The sequence below is a fragment of the Nicotiana tomentosiformis genome, chromosome 3 (assembly GCF_000390325.3).
Source record: "Nicotiana tomentosiformis chromosome 3, ASM39032v3, whole genome shotgun sequence".
Classification (NCBI taxonomy): Eukaryota; Viridiplantae; Streptophyta; class Magnoliopsida; order Solanales; family Solanaceae; genus Nicotiana; species Nicotiana tomentosiformis.
This window is the reverse complement of record NC_090814.1, coordinates 89,107,472-89,125,828: the sequence shown is the minus strand read 5'-3', so window position 1 is coordinate 89,125,828 and position 18,357 is coordinate 89,107,472. Positions and strand designations below refer to the sequence as shown.

The window sequence follows — 18,357 nt, the reverse complement described above, 5'->3', positions numbered from 1 at the left end:
TTGAAACCAGCGAGGAGCTTTGTTGATGGAATGATGCTTTTAGTTAACTTTGTGCCACCCGCATTGTTAGAATATTAATTATGGCAACTGAAGTCCGCAACTAGCTTCTTCTTGTGTGCCTCTAAGCTCGTAAGGGCAAGTAAAATAATCCCCGGACCAGTACTATGTCATTTTCATAATTGTCCCGCCAAACCTAAGCTCTAATACTATTAGTTAGGCTAAAACAACCCAACGATACTCTTAACATAATGTGATATTATCCTCTTTGGGTAAGCGTGCACAAGTTTTCCCAAATGACGTCAGAACATTAAGAGATCCCTACACCTTATATGTAAGCTCCCAAACTTTTCAACTATCAATGTGGTTCTTTATTCACACACCGAATAATATACCCCTTGATAAGTGGGGATTTTGACTACTTATTAGCGCCTTTAAGCTTTCATTTTAGTCCAAAAGCATTTAATTGTTCTCCCGAAAACTAATGAAATATGCTTAATTGCAGAAATATTAGAAGATGAACTTCCGAGATGAAATCCAACTAAAGAAGGAGTAATATGAACTTAAAGACATAAAGGGCACAAAAACTCAGAAGTGCGGACCGCAGAATTCCATCTGCGGCCGTAGGTTATAAAGGAAATTCCATCAGAGATTGGTGCAAAGTGCGGTCTGCACATGAATTGTGCGGCCGCAAAAACTGAGCCAGAAATAAAGTTTAGAGAAGATTTATTCCAAGTCTCCCAAAAGTGCGGACCGCACAACAATTGTGCGTCCACAGAAGAAGAGCTATGCGGCCGCAGATACAATTGTGCGGATCGCAAAAGAGCAAGGTGTGGCCGCAATTACAATTTTGCGGACCGCAGAAGGATTGCATTGCGGATGCAGTTCAGAATTTTGCGGCCGCAGTTTTTCAATCCTGTCCACTGAATAAAAGTGCGGACCGCACATGGAATTGTGCGGCCGCAGAACTTCCGAAAGGGCATTTTTGTCTGAAATTTTTAACCCTGTATAAATAGACAAGTTTCACATTTTTAGGTTAACTTTTGACATCAGCTGCTACAGTAGCCATTTCCTTTTACTCTTTTTAGTAATTTTTCATATTTTGAGTTATTTGAACATAGATTTTATCATTTTAATTAGCAATATGAGTTTAATTATCATTTCTTCTTTTTTTTCTTCCATTTCAAGCATGAGTTGCTAGATTTTCACTAGGGTTGTGACCCAACCCCAGTGTATAAACTTAATGGGTGTTTAATTTAATGCTTGTTTATGGTTGAGTGTTTATTATTTCGCCTTGTTCTTGCTTTTATTTGTGGAATTAATGGTTACAAATATTAGTTCATGCCTATTTGACTTGGTCTCTACTTGAGAAAAAGAGACTTAGTCTAGGAAAACTTGGCTAACAAAAAATTGGGTCAATCGAGAGATTAACAATCCTAATTAAAGGGTTGAACCTAGAGATAGTAACAACTCGACTTGAGCTTTTTATCAACCATTTTGTTCAATACCCACTTGGAGTTGAGAAAGTCAAATTGGGCAAAATCACTCTCTGACTGAGAGGTGTTGAGTAGGTAATTGAGTGTTGATAGCTATAATACACCCCGACCAATAAAACATGCTTTAAAGTTTATATCCCATTACGCAAACACCTAGGTGAAGGTCATAGCCCTAGGCCTTTTATAACATTTGAAAAACAATAAAAATAATTTCCTAGTTTTATTTCGTAAATTGCAATCGTAGTTTAATTTAGACTTGAAAACAACCCAATTTTGTGGAAGTGCAAATTTAGATATACAAACTCACGCGCTACGATATATACTACTAACTCCCATACATATATCTCCCTGCGGAATTCGACCCAGACTCTTGTTGGGTATTATTATTGCATCAACCATTTTCATAACCTCGAATTGAGGAGTGAACTTGGACGTGATTAATTTTTGGCGCCGTTGTCGGGGAGCTAAAAATGGTTTTAGCTATATATTTAGGTGTGTTTTTGGGATATCTTCTTTTCCTTCCTTGTTACTAGCGTGTTGAGAAATTGTAGGTGAAATCATGGCAAACAATGAGCTCAAAAACTTACCATTGGGGATGTGGACGTTGAGGATGATCAAATGGATGAGGTCCCTCTTGAACCTCAAGCCAATAGACGAGGCCGACTGCCTCATGACAATGTGCCCGTTCCACCCCCACCTCCACCACGAGCGGCTCCACACCGGGTGTTTCCGAATGAAGGGTATGCAAGTGCTATAGTCCCTCCCTGTATTAGGGCGGGCAACTTCCAAATAACCAACGTGATGCTCACTTTGCTTGAGCAATGAGGGTTCTTCACCGGTGCACCGAGTCAAAATGCATATAAACACTTGAACGGGTTCGTAGATACGTGTTGGAGGAGTAAACAAACTAATGTCTCCGAGGATGCTTTGAGGCTAAGGCTTTTTACCTTCTCTCTACTAGGGAAAGCTTTAGATTGGTTGGAACATTTGTCAAATCATTCCATTCATACTTGGGATGAACTAGCGGAGAAATGTATTTCTAAGTACTTCTCTCCCGGGCACATGGCTATTCCTCGGGATGAAATTCTAGCATTCAAGCAAGATCCCAATGAACCACTACACGAGCTTTGGGAAAGGTATAGAACAATGGTAAAAGAGTGCCCTAACAACGATATGACGGAGAACATGATTCAACAAACTTTTTATCAGGGGATCAATACCACCAACCAATGTATAGTGAATCAACTTGCCGGTGGGAACTTCATGACTACGCCCTATGCAGAGGCGTGTGATATCTTGGATGAGATGGTTGATACTTCTTCAGGTCTATCGGAAGCGGAGGCGTGTGATATCTTGGATGAGATGGCTGAGACAATCAACCCAAGTCTCATCTTCAATCATCTCAATTGAAAAAGAGTGCTCTTGCAAAGTGGAAAACTCTCTCTAAAGATGTTCATCATCTCGGGTAGGCTCATTTTCACACGGTATCTCTTCCATATATTTATCATCACAATGCAACGAGCTAGGTCTATTCACTAATTGATTCACTTGCATTGTTAGGTTGTTAGTGGCTTCATCATCGTATGTAAATCTCCCTTCCACCTTGTTTATGAACTTATTCATAAGCTCTTCTTAACTACCATTCTCCTCTTTAGGTGGTTGTCTCACTTCACTTTCATTCCAATCATAATAAGGGTAATCATCCCAACCAGAATCAGAATTATACCCATATGAATCCTCATACCTGTACGGACTAGAGACAAAGTGATAGTGTTCAAAAGATGAACCATAGGAAGAATACCTACTTGCTTGACAATCAATCCATAGATGATTTCCATCGCATTTAAAACACATAGCAGACCATTGATAATGTTCAGCTGCTAACTCTTCAACCATTTTCTTAGGCTGGTTGTACTCCATCTTCACAACATTTAGAGTTCAGTATCAAGAATATGCTCTTCAAGATTTCTTCAACAAAAGAAATCTTGAAGAGAAGTTAACATAACAAAACTAAAAATAATAAAAATAAAAATTAAAAAGCTAATTCCTGAATTAGCACTACAAACTATTTCAAACACTATTCATTGCCAATCCCTGGCAAGGACGCCAAAATTTGACGAGTACAAAACACACATTTAAATTGTTCTCGCTAGTCAAAGATAGTATAGTATAATATCGTGTCCACAGGGATTGGATTTAAACAGAATTATCTTAGTTTGAAGCTAGATTAATATTTAGGAGGATCAACAATTGAGGTTTATATAATTAATAATCTAAAATCTACAATTATTGACTAATGACAATCGCAACAAAGGCAAGAAAAGGAGTTATCAATATGAGAAAATATGGGTTGATAGGATAGGTGCAAGATAATTGTTCGGGATCTAACTCTAGATACTTCACTTCTAATATTCAAGTGAGTCTCTCGAATTCACTTAATTATCAGTACAAATGTTTAGTAGAAACTCCTCTCTCGATTAAGTCTCAACCTCACAATATGAACCAATTTAAGCTCGGTGAAGATATGTAAGAATTCGTAATGGATTGGTCATTAGGAGAACCTCTTTCGATTATCCTCCTAACTAGGTTTAATCAAGGATTCAACTAGCCTCTTTCGATTACTTAGAAGAATCTATGAACTCAACCAACAATATAGTGCAAATATATCACAAGTTATGCCTTTTTCGATTACAAGAACAAGTGAACATAGATGCAACAATTAAATCTTCCAAAAATGATTCAAATACATAAAAATAGAGTTATAATCTACAAACAACCATCAGTACACCAAATCCATCAAAACCCAAAAGGTTCTACTCCATAGACATGGAGAATTTCTTCACAAATAAAATAAAAGTAGAGAAAAACATAAATACAATCCAAACCCGGATTTGAGTGAGGAAAAAAGGATGAAATCCTTGTGCTCTTGCTTCTCCCTATTCTCCTTAGCTTCCCTAGGTCTAAGGTATGTCAAAAGTGTGTCTAAAACGGTGTTTTGGGGTATTTAATCCGCCCCCAAAACAAAAACGGATGAAACTACCCTTTTCTTAGCGAAATAGAACTCTTCCCATATAGGAAATGCACGGTCGCGCACTTGGTCGCGCACCTGGGTGGTAGAAGTTGGGAATTTGGAGAAATGTAAAATATGAAAGTTGTATCCCTTTTAAATATCTTTCGAACGATATATTGTGGAGCCCAAACGGATTTCTGAGCTAAAGATTATATGCATTTTACCGGATAATGCGCAATATGCCTACTCTATTCTTCGTTGCGTTCTTAAAGTGCACTATCATCCGTTGATCCCCGAACACGATCCCAACTTAATCCTTGGGCTTTTACTCAGACTTCAAAGCTCCAAAATATCATGAATTCATTCAACAATATCTACATAGATCGGAATCACTCCTACAAGGCATAAAAAACACAATTAGTGCAAAACACTAGCGATTAAAGCTCCAACTCAATTAAAGTGCAGTAAATTAGAGTACAATAAGAGACTAAAATACAAGATTATAGCCTACCATAAGGTCCCTATTGAACCTCAAGCCAATAGACGAGGCTGACCGCTTCATGACAATGTTCCCATTCCACCCTCACCTCCATCACGAGCGGCTCCACACCGGGTGTTGCCGAATGAAGGGTATGCAAGTTCTATAGTCTCTCTCCACTTCTTGTAGTAACGGCCATGGCATGCCCTGTATTGTTCTCACCCTTCAGGTTCACCACCGTGTCACTTGGTAGTGCCCCCTTAGGACGAGAATTTAAAGCTTGAGAGATTTGACCTATTTGCATCTCTAGATTGCGGATCGATGTGTTGTGTGAAGCAAGTTGGGCATCGGAATCGGCATTATTCTCCATCATTTGCTTGAACATGTTCTCAATACGTCCCATTTCATTATTGGGAGAACTAGGACCATGGTAAGGATAAAGGGGGTGGGTTGCTCGGTTGTTGTTACTTGATACATTAGGGGCCTTTGAAAACTTGACCCCAATTTCCTTGATTGTTATTCCACCCGCCTTGATTGTTGCCTCCCCCATTGCCTTGGTTATTGTTGTTATGCCAATTTCCTTGATTATTACTTCCACTCCAATTGCCTTTGACTGTTTTTGTTATTCCAATTGCTTTGATTGTTTCCACCACTCCAATTACCTTGGTTGTGAGAATTCAAATTGCCTTGATTATTTTGAGGTCTCCATTGTTGTTGGCTAGGGCCTTGGTAGTTTTTTCTTTGCCCTTGAAAGTATTTCACATATTGGACCTCCTCTTCTTGGTCATTGTAAGATTCATCTTGATCAAATCCACTATCATCTTGTACAAAATTGTCCACTCTTTGTTGCACTTGTGGATTTCTTGTTCTTCGCTTATTCACCATCATATTTACTCCCTCCATTGCATTGACTTGCCTCGGGTTTTGCAATTGTTGAAGTTGAGCCTTTGGCAATTGGTTCATGGTGATGGTCAACTCGGCTATGGCTTGTCCATGATCATGCAACTCTTTGTGAAGGTGAATCACATTAGGGTCATCTTGTGGAACATTTGCCCGAGATTGCCACGCCAAAGAAGTATCAGTCATCTCATCCAAGATATCACTCACCTCTGCATAGGGCGTAGTCATGAAGTTCCCACAGGCAAGTTGATTCACTACACATTGGTTGGTGGTATTGATCCCCCGATAGAAAGTTTGTTGAATCATGTTCTCTGTCATATCATTGTTAGGGCACTATTTCACCGTTATTCTATACCTTTCCCATATATCGTGTAGTGGTTCATTGGGCTCTTGCTTGAATGCTAGAATTTCATCCCGAAGAATAGCCATGTCCCCGGGAGAGAAGTACTTAGAAATAAATTTCTCTTCTAGTTCATCCCAAGTATGAATGGAATGATTTGGAAAATGTTCAAGCCAATCTAAAGATTTCCCTAGTAGAGAGAAAGGAAAAAGCCTTAGCCTCAAAGCATCCTTGGAGACATTAGTTTGTTTACTCCCCCAACACGTATCTACGAACCCCTTCAAGTGTTTATATGCATTTTGACCCGGTACACCAGTGAAGAACCCTCGTTGCTCGAGCAAAGTGAACATCACGTTGGTTATTTGGAAGTTGCCCGCCCTAATATGAGGTAGGAATGCACTCACCACAAGTCAAATGCAACTTGTGGATGATGAGCAAGTGGTAGAAGAAGAGGAGATCCCATCCAATGTAGTGTAAGCAAATGATAAAGTGCGGATTGATATTGATGACACGGTGGAAGAGACTCAAGAGGAAGTGAACCCGTTTAGGGAGCATGTGATTGACATACCGGAACCGGTAGTGCAAAAGGCTAAGGCACCATTGCCTAAGCCAACTTCTGAATATCCTCAAAGGCTCGCCAAGCAAAATGGCGAGAATCATTTCAAAAAGTTCATTGATATCATGAAGAGTCTCTCGATAAATATGCTATTAGTTTAAGCTTTGGAGCAAATGCCCGGATACGCAAAATTTATGAAGGACTTGGTGACAAAGAAGCGGTCGATAAATTTTGAAACTATCAAAGTCACTCACCAAATGAGTGAAATTGTGCATTCAATGGCTCCTAAGTTGGAAGATCCCGGTGCTTTCACAATCCCTTGCACTATTGGAAGTGCTGAGTTTGCCAAAGCTCTTTGTGATCTTTGGGCGAGTATAAATTTTATGCCCTATTTGGTTTTCAGGGCCTTGGAAATTGGACAACCAAGACCCACATCTATGATATTACAAATGGCCGATCGTACAATGAAGAGACCGTTGGTGGTGATTGAAGATGTATTGGTTCGTGTCGATAAGTTCATTCTCCCGGCAGATTTTGTTATTCTTGATTGTAAAGTGGACTATGAGGTGCCGATTATTCTTGGAAGACCTTTCCTTGCTACGGGGAAGGCTCTTGTTGATATGGAAGCCGGATAACTCACTTTTCGGGTGGGTGATGAAAAGGTTGTATTCCACGTGTGCAAATCTATGAGGCAACCAAATAGAAATGAAGTGTGTTCTTTCGGGGACTTGGTGATCGATGCAATTATTGATGATACAAGTGCCACGATTAATGTGGGTGATATGTTGGAGGCTGTCTTGCTCAATTTTGATGTTGACGAGATGGATAGCTTCATGGAATGTGTTAATTCTTTGCAAGGAATGAGGTCGTACAACTATGCACTCCAGAAACTTTCCTTGGATCTTGAGAATAGGAAAACTCCTCCTACAAAGCCTTCAATTGAAGAGCCTCCGATTTGGAGTTGAATCCATTGCCTCCACATCTCATGTATGAATTCCTTGTCCCTTGTTCTACTTTACCGGTTATTCTTTCCTCTTATTTGACTAACATGCAGGTTGACTCTACATTGGCGATGGTGTACAAGAGGAAGAAAGCTATTGGGTGGAGTTGGCGGATATTCGGGGAATAAGCCCTGCATTTTGCATGCACAAGATTAACTTGGAGGAAGATTCCAAACCCTCCATTGAACATCAAATAAGACTCAATGAATCCATGCAAGACGTGGTAAAAAGGAGATTATCAAATGGTTGGATGCCGAGGTGATCTACCCTATTTTTGACAGTTCGTAGACTTCTTCGGTGCAATGTGTCCCTAAGAAGGGGGCATAACTATGGTCACCAATGATAAGAACGATTTGATTCCCGCAAGAATGGTGACCAGGTGGAGAGTGTATATGGACTATCAGAAGCTAAACAAAGTCACAAGAAAAGACCATTTTTCACTTCCCTTTTTTGACCAAATGCTTGATAGGTTGGCCGTCCGTGCTTTCTATTGCTTTCTAGATGGATATTTGGGCTACAATCAAATTTTTATAGCCCCGTAAGATCAAGATAAAACAACTTTCACTTATATGTATGGCACTTTCGCTTTCAAGCGGATGTCATTTGGCTTATGCAATGCACCGACAACTTTTCAATAGTGCTTTTGGTAGAAATGCAATTTCATGGTCGAGTAAGGCATTGTCCTTGGCCACAAAATTTCAAAGAATGGCATAGAGGTCGACAAGGCGAAGATAGAGGTGATTTCTAAACTTCCACCTCCAACTTCAATGAAAGGCGTGAGAAGTTTATTGGGTCACACGGGATTCTACCGACGCTTCATAAATGATTTTTCTAAAGTGGTGAACCCATTGTGAAAGCTCTTAGAGAAAGATACTAAATTTCACTTCAATTATGATTGCATGAGAGCCTTTGAATTACTAAAGTTCAAGTTGACAAATCCTTCCATTATCACCGCTCCTAATTGGAGTATTCCTTTTGAGCTCATGTGCGATGCTAGTGATGTAGCGGTTGGAGCAGTTTTGGGGCAATGTATCAACAAGATCTTTTATCCGATCTACTATGCTAGTAATACCATGAACTATGCCCAAGTCAATTACACTGTTACTGAAAAGGAGCTCATTGCCATTGTGTTTGTAATTGAAAAGTTCCGCCCATACTTGATAGGTGCAAAGGTTATTATTCATACGGATCATGCGGCACTTTGCTATCTTATGAGCAAGAAAGATTCAAAAGCTATGTTGATGAGATGGGTGCTATTGTTGCAAGAGTTTGATATTGATATCCAAGATCGAAAAGGGAGTGAAAATCAAGTGGCAGACCACTTGTCTCGTTTTGAGGAGGAGGGGAGGCCGCATGATGGACTTGAAATCAATGACTCTTTCCCCAACGAGCAACTCTTGGCTATTTCAATGAAGGAGGTTCCATGGTTTGCAGATCTAGGAAAATTCCTTGTGTGTGGAATCATCCCAGATGAGCTCTCTTCAAATCAAAGGAAAAAGCTCAAACGGGATTGTCAAGATTATCATTGGGACGAACCATACCTTTTTCGGATTTGCACGGATGGGTAATTAGAAGACGTGTACCGGATGAAGAGAAAAATATTATTCTTACGGCTTTCCATTCTTCGCCTTATGGTGGTCACCATGGCGGAGCAAGAATGACGGCTAAAGTGCTAAGTTACGGTTTCTATTGGCCCACTCTCTACAAAGATGCAAGTAATATGGTGAAAGGATGTGATAAATGTCAACGGGCCGGTGGAATCTTGAATAATAATGAAATGCCTCTCACTACCATTTTGGAGATTGATATTTTTGATGTGTGGGGTATTGACTTCATGGGTCCTTTTGTGAGTTCTTGTGGAGACACCTACATCTTGGTTGCGGTTGATTATATGTCTAAATGGGTGGAGGCCGTTGCTCTACCCAACAATGAAACGAGAACTGTGGTGGCATTCTTGAAGAAGAATATTTTCACAAGATTTGGTACTCTGCGGGCTATCATAAGCGATGTGGGGTCGCATTTTTTCAATAAGGCTTTTGACACTTTTCTCGGTAAGTATGGTGTCACTCATAAAGTTATGACTCCCTATCATTCACAAGCTAGAGGTCAAGTGAAAGTATCCAACTAGGAGATAAAGAGCATCTTCTCCAAAACAGTGAATGTTAACTGGACGGATTGGTCAAAGAAACTTGATGATGCACTATGGTCTTATTAGACTGCTTTCAAAACTCCTATCGTGATATCTCCATACCGCTTGGTGTTTGGCAAAGCTTGTCATCTTCTGGTAGAACTTGAACACAAAGACATGTGGGCTTTAAAGAAGTTGAATCTTGATTGGGATGCAGCTGCTAACTTGCGGGTTGCACATTTGAATGAATTGGATGAGTTCTGGTACGATGCCTTTGCAAGTTCGTCCTTGTACAAAGAGAAGATGAAGTACCTTCATGAAAAATACATCCGAAACAAGGAGTTCAAGGTGGGCGATCTTGTGTTGCTGTTCCACTTAGGATTGAAGATGTTTCCCGTAAAGCTGAAATCTAAATGAAGTGGTCCCTTTGAAATTGTGGGCGTGACACCTTTGGTGCATTGGACTTGAAGAACAAAAATGATGAGGTATTCTGAGTCATTGGTCACCGGGTGAAGCATTATTTGGGTCAAGCTGATGATGGCCACGTGGTGGCAGTTGTTCATTTGAAGTGATGATAATCTGCGTCGTGCCGCAACGTTAAATCAGGCATTTCTTGGGAGGCAACCCATGTTTCTTTTTCTTTTTCTTTTCTTCTTTTGTAGATAGGTGTTATTTTGTACTAACTGGATTTGAAGTGTGTTGTAGGAATTAGTGTGCTTTACAGGAACTGTGCTCAGAAAATTAGCTAAGTGTGAAAAAAGTGCGGACCGCACAATTGTGAGTGCTACAGCAAAAGGCAACTGCGGCCGCACAATTTCACTGTGAACCGCAGAACTTGATGGAAAATGCAAACTCTCTGAAGTTTGATCTGTCAGAGAAATGGCCAATCTACGTCTGCACATCAAATTCTACGGTCCGCACACAAAATCTGTGATCGCACCCTAAATTGTGCGGATCGCAGATCATCAAGGGCATTTGAGCCCTAGGTAACAGATTGCGGACCGTATAAGGAATTCTGCGGCCGCACTCCTCATTTGTTCCTCAAGCCAGCCCGTCAGTATAAATAGTAGCCTTAGGGCTACAATACATTTTTTCCCTCTCTGAGCACTCTAAACTCTAACACTTTGAAATTATTTGTTCAATCATCTGCCACACTCCATCCACATCTGTGATCACTTAGTTACACTCCTTCATATCTGGTATGCTTCAATTACACATCGAATTTTTCAATTTGTTTTAGTTTAATTTACAATTCTTTTAGGTAGTTTAGGCCATTTGTTAATAGATTTCAATTTTACTACCATGTAGGGTTTAATCTGTAATGGGTCAATTGCTAATTGCTTTATGGGGACTAGGTAAATTGATTTGCATGCTTACTTGTTAATACCATGTTGAATTTGTGCAAAAATTGAAAACCTAGGAAGTCTGATCGATTTAGGAATGAAATCTGCGGCCTCACAAGAAATTGTGTGGCCCGCAGAAGTTGAGATTTAGGGTCTTTGGTTATGTAAATTCTGCGGCCGCACTTGAAATTATGCGGATCGCAAAAATCCCACAGCAGCCGCAAAATATCATATTCTCTATCTTCAGAGAGTTGAAATTTTAGAATGTCCAATGTGCGGCCACAATGATAATTGTGTGGACTGCAGATTCATTATTGCTACCGCAAGTTCAAATTGTGTGGTTCGCAAAGCCTGCGGCCATACTTGTAATTGTGCGGACCGCACTTCCCCACCCTGCCAATATGTTTTACACTGTGTGTTCACTGTCTGTTGCACTTGACTTACAACTGACTCCTACTGTTGCTTGTTACAGAAAATGGTGAGATCTCGAGGCCATAGAGATACATCAAAGGGGAGGGGTGAACCTTCCAAAGGCCGAGGCAAAAGTACTTTACCCCTCGCCCTCCAAAAGATAATCGCAAAGAAGGCTACAGTCGTCCGAGGAAGAAATCCAGAGCCCTTTGAATCTATTTCATATGCCCCATCTCGGGAAGCATTGGAGGGCGACTCAATGCAAGACCAGCCTGCTGTCCAATCACATCCATAGGGAAGGTATCAACTCAGGGACGAGCCTTCCTCCTAACATAGCACCTCTGAGGGTTCGGAGAGTGCAAGTCAGGCTTTAGAGCCCTCTTCTACACCTGTCCTTGAGGAACCAGCGGCTACTAGTGACGATATTCTGGATGATGGCAGAGGGTGTGATACGACAGTTGCTGGTCTTGAGAGGTCGAAAAAGAAAGAGGTCTGGGAGGACCGTTTTGTAAGTCTAGCTGCCTTCACCAACTTTCGTGGGTGGTGGCCTGTGAGATCGCTCACTCTTGAGCAACAATTCCAACTCAAAGATCTTGAAAAGTATAATCCAGCAGTATTGAGATAGTTCCGAGAGTGGAAGAGGTGGATGTGGTTCACCCAGACTGTTGTGGACGCCAAGGAGTATCTGGTTTGGGAGTTCTGCGCCAATGTGGCGCACATAAAGAAAGGGACCAAAGTGACAAAATGAAGAATCTGAAAGTGAGATTTGACCAACTCACATTGAACACCTATTTGGGGTTTGAGGATGTTGAGCCGGCACAGTACTTGGAGAAGCTGGCGATAGGTGATGCAGCTCGCCCATGGCTAGCTGAGATTCTTGCAACCCCGAGGCCACCTCCACTATGGATCACAACAGGGTTTCCAATTCAGCGAAACACCCTAAACTTTGAGGCGAAGGGATGTCAGACCTTCGTATGCAACAGACTAGACCCATGCTAGAATGAAACCAACCTACCTATTCCACGGGCAGTTCTAGTCTCCTTTATTATGGCCGGGTACCCGATCAATGTGGGTGCCGTGATATCGCCCAACATATTAGTGGTCGCCAGGCAAGCTGATACCTCCTACCGATATCCCAACACCATCACTGAGTACCTTACGGATGCATAAGTAGAGCCCAGAGATTTTGACACGAAGGTTAGGGCTAAGAATCCCTTCTTATGGTATTCTCTGATGGATGCACACAACCTGAAGAGAAATGGTCAGCCGACTACCACCTTAGGCCAGTCTGGCAATCCATCGGTGATAGATGCAAAGACAACTGATTTGCCATCTATTTCAGCAGAGCCTTCAGCCAGTGCAGCTGCCATGCTTCCACCTTCAGCCTTAGTGCCTTCCACCTCGGCTTTGAAGCCTGTGCATATGCCCTCTGCTCCATTCTCTGCACTGCGAGTCTCCCAAACACTGGCGAGCCTTAACAACTGGATGCAGACAGCTACTTCAAAGTTGTCTGACATATCCGATCATGTTGCACTACAGTCATCTATTCCGGCACTCCAGATTCCCCCCCCTCGCCATAGTTAAAGAAACATTGAAGAAGCTTCTCGAAAATCAGAACACTATTATGGCCACTCTGGTACAGCATGGGGTATTGATCGAAATGTTGGGCAAAGAGGTAAAGAAAATGAGAAAGAGACAGGCATTTAAGAAGTTAGTGGACGAGCTTCTGGGCCAGGTTACACAGATTGCAGCATCCAGAGACATTCCTTTTGATACGTTGATAGACCTGCACCACCCAGGCCCAGTTCCCACAGCACCTACAACACCAGCTTGCCAGTCTGAGGAGATAGACACTACTGCTGACACTGCTGAGGCAGTCCGTCAGATGTTCACCAACCCAGCCACTCCCGGACTTGAGGATGATGAGATCCAATTGGATGAGGCTGAGGTCAGCGCCACTGCTCGGGACACAGAGATGGCCACAGATCCATAAGGAGTTTTCTTCACTCTCACCCTTCTTTTACTCTTATGTTGTTAAGCATTGGGGACAATGCTTATTTTTATTCGGGGGGTGGAGTTGTTTTGACACATTCTGATGATTTTGTATTTGTGGAGTTTCTTTGACACATTCTGATGATTCTTTATTTTGATAACTATGAGACATTTGGCCTGTAATTAACTTACTACTATTTTTGTTCTCTTTCTCATTATGTATATATTCCCTCTTATCTCTCATTATGTATATTCGTTTAGCTTTCAATAGTTCTTTTTGTTTTATAGTTGCTTTATCTTTATGTTCGTCTTCTTTTTGAATTAGTAGCTTCTTTTTTATTTAATAGCTTCTTTTTATCTCTTAGTGGATAATAAGTCTTTGGTTTTCTTAATGTCACGGTTCTTTCTAAAGGTGGTTTCTAAGTGAACCGGGTGTCTCTTCCCAACGATGGATGGCGTGACAACCTTCTTAAGGGATTGAGTTCGTTTTTGGTGTTTAGGTAATAATAGTAGTAGTAATGAATAAAAAGACCTAATTGAGTCATACTCGAAGAGTCAAACATGCTTCACTTGGTACCAACATACTCGACTGCATGCCTATGGTTAAAAACAAGGTTTATGGAAAGAAATAGCTCTAGTTAGTGACCTTGCGACTCTTGTGTTGACTTAAGCTATCATCGAGTGGTTTAACCGAACCATAGTAATTTTCAATCTTGAATATGGTCGTTGTGGGACCTCGACTCTATCCTTTTTAACAATCCAGTTGCGTGAGAGGTGAGATATTGTTGTTGAAAGTCCAAGTACCCATGCGAAGGGTCTAGAACTTGCCCCAAATGTGTTTCTAGGCAAAATTTTAAGTTTTGCTTGACTTGAGAAGTGATTGTAGGCTCTCCTTGACCCGCTTGAAGTTTTCTATGGCCCTCCAATGTTGTTATCCCTAATCAACCCATTTGAGCCTAAAACCTTTCTCATTTGATAACCATATTACAAGCCTTTACCCGTTTTGTCGTGACCCTCTCTTGGCACCCGAGATTTCCTTACCACTCTTGTGGAACAATTGGCTAAAAATGCAAGTTTGGGGGAGAGACGAGGAACTTGTAAGAGGTATCAAGGCACAAAAAGAGAAAAGAAATGATGAGAAGAAAAGGCAAGAAAAAGGAAGAACAAAAAGAAAGTGAATAAGGTGAAGAGTTGAAGGGATTTAAAGAAAAGTAATGAGGAAAAGCATGGAGAAATCAAAGAAAGATAAAATGAATATCATGATCAATAAAGAGTGATGTTAAGTCTCTCTAGTTCCCCTAAGGAAAAGGAAATGCCTCAAAGAATTGGCAAAGCATGAGCCAAGAAAAGAAAATAGAGTGCTTAAGGAAAGATGAACCTGTTATATCATAGCATATCCAACCTTAGTCCAAAAGCCTTCATTGCATTTCAAAAAAGCCCTACATGATTTCATGCCGAGTGAGCTTACATTAGTGGTGATCTACATGAGGGTCAAGCCTATGGTACCTAAAGTCGTACTTGCGGCATTCTTTTGAGAGAGATGAGTAAGCCTTTCGCAAATCTTTGGAATAAGTGCTAAATTCTTAAGTGAGATAGGCAAACGGAGAGTAGAGGAGGAGGAGTTTGGGATCCACAATGACCTACATAAAAGAGTGAGCTTTCTTGATGAATAAAGTCAACTCTTGATACTCAAGTGTCACAGTAGAACTATTTGTACTTAAAAGTTTAACTTGTTGCCTTGTTGATGGTGTGGGTAATTGTTGGTCCCAATTGATGTGTGAGTGGCTCACTTTGTATTGCTGGAATGGCTCTTAACTTGTGGAGGTGAGAACCACTTTATTTGCTTGAGGATATCCAAAAGCTTAAGTTTGGGGGAGTTGATAAGTGGGATTTTGACTACTTAGTAGTGCCTTTTAGCTTTTGTTTTAGTCCAAATGCGTTTAATTATGTTCCCGAAAACTAATGAAATGTCGTTAATTGCAGGAATATTGGAAGATGAACTCCCGAGATAAAATCCAACTCAAGAAGGTGTAATCTCAACTTAAAGACATAAAAGGCACAGAAACTCAAAAGTGCGGACCGCAGAATTCCATCTGCGGCCGCAGGTTATAAAGGAAATTCCATCAGAGATTGGTGCAAAGTGCATTTCATGTGCAGCCGAAAAAGCTGAGCCAGAAGCAAAGTTCAGAGAAGATGCATTCCAAGTCTCCCAGAAGTGCGGACTGCACAATAATTGTGCGGCCGCAGAAGAAGAGTTATGCAACTGCAGATATAATTGTGCGAACCGCAGAAGAGCAAGGTGCGGTCGCAGTTACAATTCTGATGACCGCAAAAGGAGTGCATTGCGGCCGCGATTCAGAATTATGCGGCCGAAAATTGTCAATCCTGTCAAGCTGAAGAAAAGTGCGGACCGCACATAGAATTATGCGGCCGCAGAACCTCCGAAAGGGTATTTTGTCCGAAATTTTCAGCCCTGTATAAATAGACAAGTTTCACATTTTTAGGTTAACTTTTGACATCAGCTGCTATAGTAGCCGTTTCCTTTTACTCTTTTTAGTAGTTTTTCATACTTTGAGCTATTTGAACATAGATTTTATCATTTTAATTAGCAATATGAGTTTAATTATCATTTCTTCTTCTTTTTCTTCCATTTCAAGCATGAGTAGCTAGATTTTTACTAGGGTTGTGACCCAACCCCAGTGTGTAAACTTAATGGGTGTTTAATTTAATTCTTGTTTATGGTTGTGTGTTTATTATTTAGTTTTGTTCTTGCTTTTATTTGTGGAATTAATGGTTGCAAACATTAGTTCATGCCTATTTGTCTTGGTCTCTACTTGAGAAAGAGAGACTTAGTCTAGGAAAACTTGGCTAACAAGAAATTGGGTCAATCGAGAGATTGAAAATCCTAATTAAGGGATTGAACCTATAAATAGTAACAACCCGACTTGAATTTTTTGTCAACCATTTTGTTCAATACCCATTTGGACTTGAGAAACCCAAATTGGGCAAAATCACTCTCTGACCGAGAAGTATTGAGTGGGTAATTAAGTGTTGATAGATATAATACACCCCGACCAATAAAATAAGCTTTAGAGTTTATATCCCATTAGGCCAACACCTAGGTGAAGGTCATAGACCTAGGCCTTTTTATAACATTTGAAAAATAACAAAAATAATTTCCTAGTTTTATTTCGTAAATTGCAATCGTAGTTTAATTTAGACTTTAAAACAACCCAACTTTGAAGAAACTATTCCCTAGATACACATGTATGTCCCCTTTGGACAAGCCCGCGTGATTGTTTCCAAAAGGCGTCACGCCATTAAGATATGCCTATACCTTATATGTAGGATCCCATTCTTTTCAACTACCAATGTTGGACTTTGTTCGCTGACCTAATAATCTTCCCCTCTAGTTATGTTCCGCGTGGCCCATCACCGTGATCTATAGGTCCCTCATCTCAAACTAATTTTCATGTGAACTATTACCATAATCCATGATTCAATTTTTAAGATTCACTATATGTGCCATCAACATTGTTAGATTATTAATTATGGAAACTAAAGCCCGCAACTAGCTTTTTCTTGTGCGCATTTTCGAAGCTCGTAAGGGAAAGTAAACTGAGCCCCGCACCATCACTCCGCCATTGCCATACTCATCCCATCGAACCTGAGCTCTGATACCAGTTGTTAAGCTAAAACGGTCCAAAAATACTCCAAACATGGTGTGATATTGTCCTTTGGGCAAACCCGCACGGGTTTTCCCAAAGACGTCACACCATTAAGAGATCTCTTCACCTTATATGTAGGCTCTCAATCTTTTCAGCTACCAATGAGACTGTGTTCGCACCCCAATATAAACATTCATGGTGGACTCCCAATTTTGATTTTAATTTATGCTAGCTATTATTTGGCTAGAGTTGAATAATAGGGATTAAAGGAGTAGAAGTAAGAGCAGGGATACAGATGATCTCTTTCATTTTATAATATAATGTAACAAAGTATGAAAGAACATAAAGTAGAAGCAAATGGTTGAATGTCTTACATAAAATATTTTATCCACACAAAAAATATAAACGACAAAGTATATTAATTTTATTTCGATCCAACTGTACTTAAAAATAATAAGTACTAAACTTATTAATAAGGAGAATTGTATGAGGTAAAATATATTCATATGTAATGATCGCATAAGAAAGCGACTTATGGAGCCGAAGACAGAAGACAGTCGAACCCAAAGGCAATGATTTCGCTTTTCATCGAAGAGAATGATACTCATAAAGGCAAAATAAATGTCTCTCATCCGGTAACATTCAATGAAGAACATTCTATAGCATTAAGTGCATGATCTGTTACATAGAATATGGCATTCACTGCCCACCATTTACATATTCTTCAATGGCCCTCATAATTGTTATATAAGAGGGGTTTGATCCTAGGACCTTGTTCCCTAGGTATAAATATAAATAGTGAGCTATATTATCATTGTAGGGGAGACAAATTTTCTGTCAAGTATACAATGTATCCTATCAAAAGATCAAATAACATCTTATTTTCTTGCATATTTATATTGTTCTTACTGCCCCCGGAAGCTCTGCACCCGGAACTAAGATATTTGCCGTCTTATTTCAATTTCAAGGCTAAGTGTTACATTTTTGTCTAATCCATCTATTATATTTGGATCAAATCGATTCGCTTATCATAAACT

General features: G+C 40.3%; 1 protein-coding gene across 1 annotated transcript; it reads left to right on the top strand.

The window, feature by feature from the left end:
- The first annotated feature begins 8,851 nt into the window (after window positions 1-8,851).
- On the top strand, window positions 8,852-11,955 carry LOC138908146 (uncharacterized). Its single transcript, XM_070198790.1, has 3 exons — window positions 8,852-8,950; window positions 9,994-10,254; window positions 11,722-11,955. Exons 1-3 carry the CDS (start codon window positions 8,852-8,854, stop codon window positions 11,953-11,955), a joined length of 594 nt encoding a protein of 197 aa, XP_070054891.1.
- The last annotated feature ends 6,402 nt before the right edge of the window (window positions 11,956-18,357 follow it).

Excerpts from the sequence above, each read along its gene's own strand:
- LOC138908146 (XM_070198790.1), top strand. The coding sequence starts at position 8,852 with ATGAACTATGCCCAAGTCAATTACACTGTTACTGAAAAGGAGCTCATT. Across the intron at positions 8,951-9,993 it reads CATACTTGATAGGTGCAAAG|ACTGCTTTCAAAACTCCTAT; the intron begins GTTATTATTCAT and ends TGGTCTTATTAG. Across the intron at positions 10,255-11,721 it reads TCCGAAACAAGGAGTTCAAG|AAAATGGTGAGATCTCGAGG; the intron begins GTGGGCGATCTT and ends TGCTTGTTACAG.